At 31.3% G+C, this 6,000-nt stretch overlaps 1 protein-coding gene across 1 annotated transcript; it reads right to left on the bottom strand.

Annotated features, from left to right (window-relative positions):
• Window positions 1–2,282: 2,282 nt before the first annotated feature.
• On the bottom strand, window positions 2,283–3,544 carry LOC121730611. The gene has a single exon (XM_042119729.1). It carries the CDS (start codon window positions 3,511–3,513, stop codon window positions 2,458–2,460), a length of 1,056 nt encoding a protein of 351 aa, XP_041975663.1. The 5' UTR covers window positions 3,514–3,544; the 3' UTR covers window positions 2,283–2,457.
• Between the last annotated feature and the right edge of the window lie 2,456 nt (window positions 3,545–6,000).

Here is a 6,000-nt window from a genome sequence, read left to right as displayed (position 1 = left end):
ATAGGGGTGGATTTCATCGCACCAGTTATAATGCGCAGTGCTTGATTTTGAATGATATCTAACTTTTTTAGAACACTAGCGCTAGCATTAATATATGCTAAGCAACTATAGTCAAAGTGGCTCCTAACTAAACTTTTATACAACATTGAGAGAATTTTTGGATCAGCACCCCAAAAAACTCCTGCTAAACATCTCAATATATTGAGTCGCTTGTAAGCTTTATTACATATATAATCTATATGTACATTTAATTTAAGTTTGTTATCTAAAACTATACCTAGAAATTTATGTTCATTTACTAGTGAGATGATTTCATTATTACATTTAACTTGAACATTACATTGACTTTTACCAAAAGTCATAACTGAGCTTTTTGAAGAATTAATATTTAGTTTTAGTTTGTTATTATAATAATTTAACAGTTGCTTAAGAGCTAAATTAATATTACAATTGGCCGAGCGTAGTAGACGATTAATACAATAGATAACTATATCATCAGCATATTGTAGAACATTAACACCTAATACTTTTACATATTTACAAATTTGTGATGTATATAAATTATACAGGATTGGAGACAATATCGCTCCTTGCATTAAGCCTTTATGCGCAAATTTTGGACCATGTAGTATATCATTAAATTTCACATAGACAAGACGGTGATTTAAGAATCTATATATCCAATTTAAAAACCTACCAGGAATCCCCAATTCACTTAAAACCTTAATAAGTACAGACAAATTAACATTATCATATGCACCTTGCACATCTAAAAATACACAAATTGCATTTGAATGAGCCATTATAGAATTCTTAATATCATTTATAAATGAAACAAAGCCATCAACTGTACTTTTTCCTTTACGGAAACCTAACTGAAAATCTGGTAATATTGAATTAGTTTCTGTAAAATAGTCTAACCTAACTTTTATCATATTTTCAAAAACTTTTCCAATGCATGAAGTGAGTGATATTGGACGGTAAGAATTATGATCATGGATTGGCTTATCTTTTTTCAGAATGGGCAAAACACACAGAGTTTTCCACTCGTCGGGAATAACTTGTTTGGACCATAGGTGATTGTAGATATTAAGAAGAACTGCTTGTGCATTTTTGTGTAAGTTTTTAATCATTAAATATGGAAAATTATCCAGTCCAGGAGTAGAATCTCTTCTTGACATTAAGGAACTATAAAATTCATCCCAGCTAAAATCTTTCATAAAGAAGTTGAAATATTCACTATCATTATTACTTTTAAATATATCTTCTAATGAACTTTCACATTCTTCATCATTTGTAAATTTGTCTAAAAATTCTGGTACAAAACTATCACATTTACTATGTATGCTAGAATCTACACGCTTATATTTTTTGATAAAATTCCAAATATTCGTGACTGGGGTGTATCTATTAAATGTAGAGCATAAATTTTGCCAACTTTTTCTCTTTTCCTCTTTTATAATCCTTTTTTTGAGTGCATCTAATCTCTTATAATTTATATAATTTTCCATACTTAAATTACTTCTATATTTTTCCAAAGCTTCTCTACAATCCTTTACGGAGCAGGTACCTTTTTTTAAAATTTTTTAGATGAATTAGTTATTATAATTTTTGGAACACATTCATCTCTTAAAGTGTTTAGTAGATCACAGAAATGATTATAACTTTCTAAAGGATTTTGTAAATTATATTCAAAATCTTGAAATAGATCTTTTGACATATTAAAGAACTTATCCCAGTTAGCTTTTTTGAATAAATACTTATTTACATTTTTATTTATGTCATATTGCATAGGAGAAGTATTAAGTTTTGTAAAAGTTGGAAAGTGATAACTTCCCAACGGATCGTCACCGACATGCCATTCACAATAGGGAGCCAACTCTGGACTCACTAGTGTAACATCAATTGCAGAAGTGTTATTGTTTGGTCTACCTACTGTAGTAGCACAACCTGTATTTAAAATACATAAATTATATTCATCTATAACTTCATACAAGTCTCATCCTCTTGTATTATTTATTGTACAACCAAAAGCTATGTGATGGGCGTTACAATCACCCGATATGATAATAGGTTTAGGAAGATTATTAATTATTCTTTTTAATTTTGTTTTATTAATTTTGTTTCTAGGTGGACTGTAAATGCAAAGGATTGTAATGGAACCTATACCTGTTTCTATGGTTATGGCAATAGTCTGTATATCTTGATAATTTGGAGTCGGATGCTGCACATACTTTATAGAATTCCTAATAATTATTGCCACTCCTCCGTGTTCATTTGTAGCATTTTTATAAATGAAATTATACCCAGGGAAATGAACCCGAGGACTTGAAGTTTTAAGCCATGTTTCATTTAATAAAGCTATATCTATTTCTTTATCTATTAAGAGTGATTGAAGTAAAGGTTTTTTATTATTTAAACTCTGGATGTTATGCTGTACAATATTAATACTATCCATTACTTATTAAAGTTTTTAATGAATGTTTCTTTAATATGTGTTGTAGTCTTAATCTCATTAGAATTTCCTATACTTACAATAGTGCTTATTATGGCTTCTAAAATTTTTTGATTATTAATAATGTCCTGGGCTGATATCTTTTCTGGAACAATTTTAACATTTTGAGGATTAGCTTTTGTAAGAGGTGGGAAAGATGTTAAATTATTTGTTATGTCTGCATAAGTAGAATTATTAACTCTCAAAGATATGTTTTTCTTAATTTTAGAAGCCTTAATTGGGCACTCCTTAGAAATAGCTAGGTGATTACCTCCACAGTTTTTACATTTTAAAGCTTCTGATGTGCATTCTTTATAAGAATGATTCTCTGCACATTTAGAACATGCTTGTTCATTAAAACAATATTTTGCAGAGTGATTGAAAAGTAAGCATTTAAAACATTGTAAAACTGGAGGTATATAATTATGAACCTTATATCTCCATCCATCTAAGAAAATGCATTGTGGTAATACAGTGCCAGAAAAAGTAACAGTAATAGTATTTAACGGAACAAATGTATTATTTTCTTTTTTCATAAACCTACGTACACCAATAATATCAAGATCACTACTTATTTTTTCAAATAACTCCCTATTGCTAATTTCTTTAGGAATGTACCTGACTACCCCAACCCTTTCCACAGAGGCAGCTGGGATATATGCTCTTAAGTTATTCTCTTGTATAAATTGGGCATTGAGGAAATCATTTGCTAGTGCCGCTTGTTTGAATATTATTTTTATTTTGCGGGCGCTTATTCTAGATCTTTCATGGACCCCTTTAGCATTTTTGAAAATTTTTGATAAATTTAGGGGGTTCATATTCCCTATTTTGGTGTCTTTATTGCAATGCTCTACGAAGACTACGAATTCTCCATTGGAGGTAGTATCGGGATATTTTCTTGTGTAAGAAGGCTTTTGAAATGGTTTATACTTATCGCCTGGGCTGTCGAAAATTTTTCTTTTCTTTGATGAAGACGATTTGTAACTACTTGCATCATCTCCATCGCTTTCACCTTGCATTTTGTTTGTTTTTCCTTTTATTTTATGTAAGAAAACTAGCAAATAAAAATTTTAACAAATTTTTGTTCAAAAAAGGCGCCTTCCTCTTCCCGCCAAAAAGAGCAAGTCCAAAGAGAATGTCATATACCCAGGGTGACCATATTTAAATTACAGATCCTGCCAAACTTTGGTCAAAAAACTGCCAAATCCTGCCAAAGCCTGTAGTAAAAAATGCACAAATACTGCCATCTTTATTTACTGGTTTTAAAGTAAGAAAAGTAAAAATACACATATATAAGTACTTATTGCATTTTTTATAAGATTAAACATTCGCATCGTCTTCTTCCATTTCTTCATCTTTATACATAGATTTGTTCATGCGATTCAAAATTTATTTTGTAGGTTTGAAGGAAAATTTGCAATCACTATGCTCACCATTCACGCAACATAGATGCAACATGTTTGTTTATAAAATCGGCTAAGTGCGAGTCGGGCTCGCTCACGAAGGGTTCCGTACCGTTACAGAGAGAAATCAGAAAGTACTTAGGCAAAAAATTGTGTTTTTTATGGGATCAAATATTTATTTTATTAAAATTTTATTATTATTAATAATTAAAATACAAATATAATTAAGAATTTTGTGAAAATTTAAACCCCCTTACTAATAAACGCTGTATAAGCTTTGAATAGTTTTTTGTCTTCTTTAATCCAATTAAAAATGTATACTAGTATAGTGTGTTGTTTACTTTCAACGTTTACTTTCAATGTAAGGGCTGACTTACCAGATAGATTTTACCTGAGTAATAAATAAGTAACTTTATAATGTGTTATGTGTATATTATTTACCCCTTTAAGAACCTCATGTTCTTATAGGGGTAAATATATCCGACGATTGAAAAATCATTCCAAAAGAAAATGTGTATCTACTAATTTTCAATCGTCACCTTTTTTGCCAATTAAAATTTATGATACCTAATTTGAAATACAAATCTGTCAAAGTTGCATATTATTTATTTCTTATAGAAACTTAGGTAAAATAACTCGAACGGACTATACTATCGATAGCAAAATACTATACTATCGATAGTAAAATATACATCACTAGCACACGCACACATTGACAGATCGAAAATGGTCACGCATTTTCGGGTTGTCAGGTGGTCTATACGACAGTATATATTAAGTCTATGATTTGTGGTGTGTATTTGTAGTATGGTAATTTTTCTGAGATGAGGTTGTGTTTGTGTGCGAGTATCTGATGTATGATTGCTGCTACTTGGTCGTGTCTGTGTTTGTAGTCTGTCTGTGTATGGATGAGCAGGCACCTGTAATATGCTGTATTGTTTCTGGTTGCGTTATGGCAGTGGCGGCAGTGGTCGCTGCTCACGCTACGGTCTCTAATAATATGCTTTCTATAGTTCTTTGTATCTATTACCTGATCCTGTATTGCGAGCATAAATCCTTCCGTCTCAGGGAACAGCTCCCCTTGCTTTAACCATGCGTTTGACGCTATTTTGTCAACGGCGTTGTTGGTAAGGTCAAGACGGTGCCGGCCATGTAGTGATTTTTGTGCCCATGCTTCGATTTTTTGCTGGTTTGTGTAAGTTTTTATAGTTTTGCTTTATCAGCTAGTGCCAGTGGTGTGTAAAGATTAATCGTTGAAAGCAGGCTCTTGGGTGGTGCTTTCTATGTTTTGTCATAGTTGTGTTTATTAATCTTTGTGAAGTTTTAATTCTGTTAGGTTCCAGCGTATTACACCAAAGGAGTATGTGAGTATAGGTATGGCATATGTATTGATCGCTTTAATTGTGTTTTTTGCGTTCAGATGTGTGTGTAGTGTTTTATGTAGCCTTGCTTTGAATTTCTGTTTGAGTAGATTTTTAGTTTCTTTATGATGTATTTGCTGTGATTGGTAGAAGCCTAGGTATTTGTATCCCTCTAATGGGTCAACTGGATCAATTATTTCGTCATTGTTAAGTTTATACTGTATATTATGTTCTATTTTACCTTTATTTATTGATTGTATTTTACATTTATCTATCCCAAACTCCATTTTTATGTCATTAGAAAAAGATTGTGTACGGTCAGCAAGAGAGTGTAAGTGGTTTAGTGTGTTTGCAAAAATTTTGATGTCATCCATATAGAGAAGATGTGAAAGTGATGTATGGTGTGAATTATATTTGATCTTAAATCCGTAGTTGTTTTGGTTAAGTATGAAAGAAAGGGGGTTAAGGGCAAGGCAAAACCAAAGAGGACTTAAAGAGTCTCCTTGAAATATACCTCTCCTTATGTAAATGAAGTCAGTTTCAATAGCTTTAGTCGAGTCAAAAATTTTCAATCTTGTGTGCCAATTGGGCATAGTTATTTCTAGACAATTTATTATTAAGGGATTAATTTTATAATGTTTTAAAATATAAATAAGCCAGGAGTGTGGTACAGAATCGAAAGCTTTCTTATAATCTATATATATATAGTGTATATATTACGTTTCTGTTTAAGAGCCTGTTG

The sequence above is a fragment of the Aricia agestis genome, chromosome 9, assembly GCF_905147365.1.
Source record: "Aricia agestis chromosome 9, ilAriAges1.1, whole genome shotgun sequence".
Lineage (NCBI taxonomy): Eukaryota > Metazoa > Arthropoda > Insecta > Lepidoptera > Lycaenidae > Aricia > Aricia agestis.
This window is presented reverse-complemented; position numbering and strand designations above follow the sequence as displayed.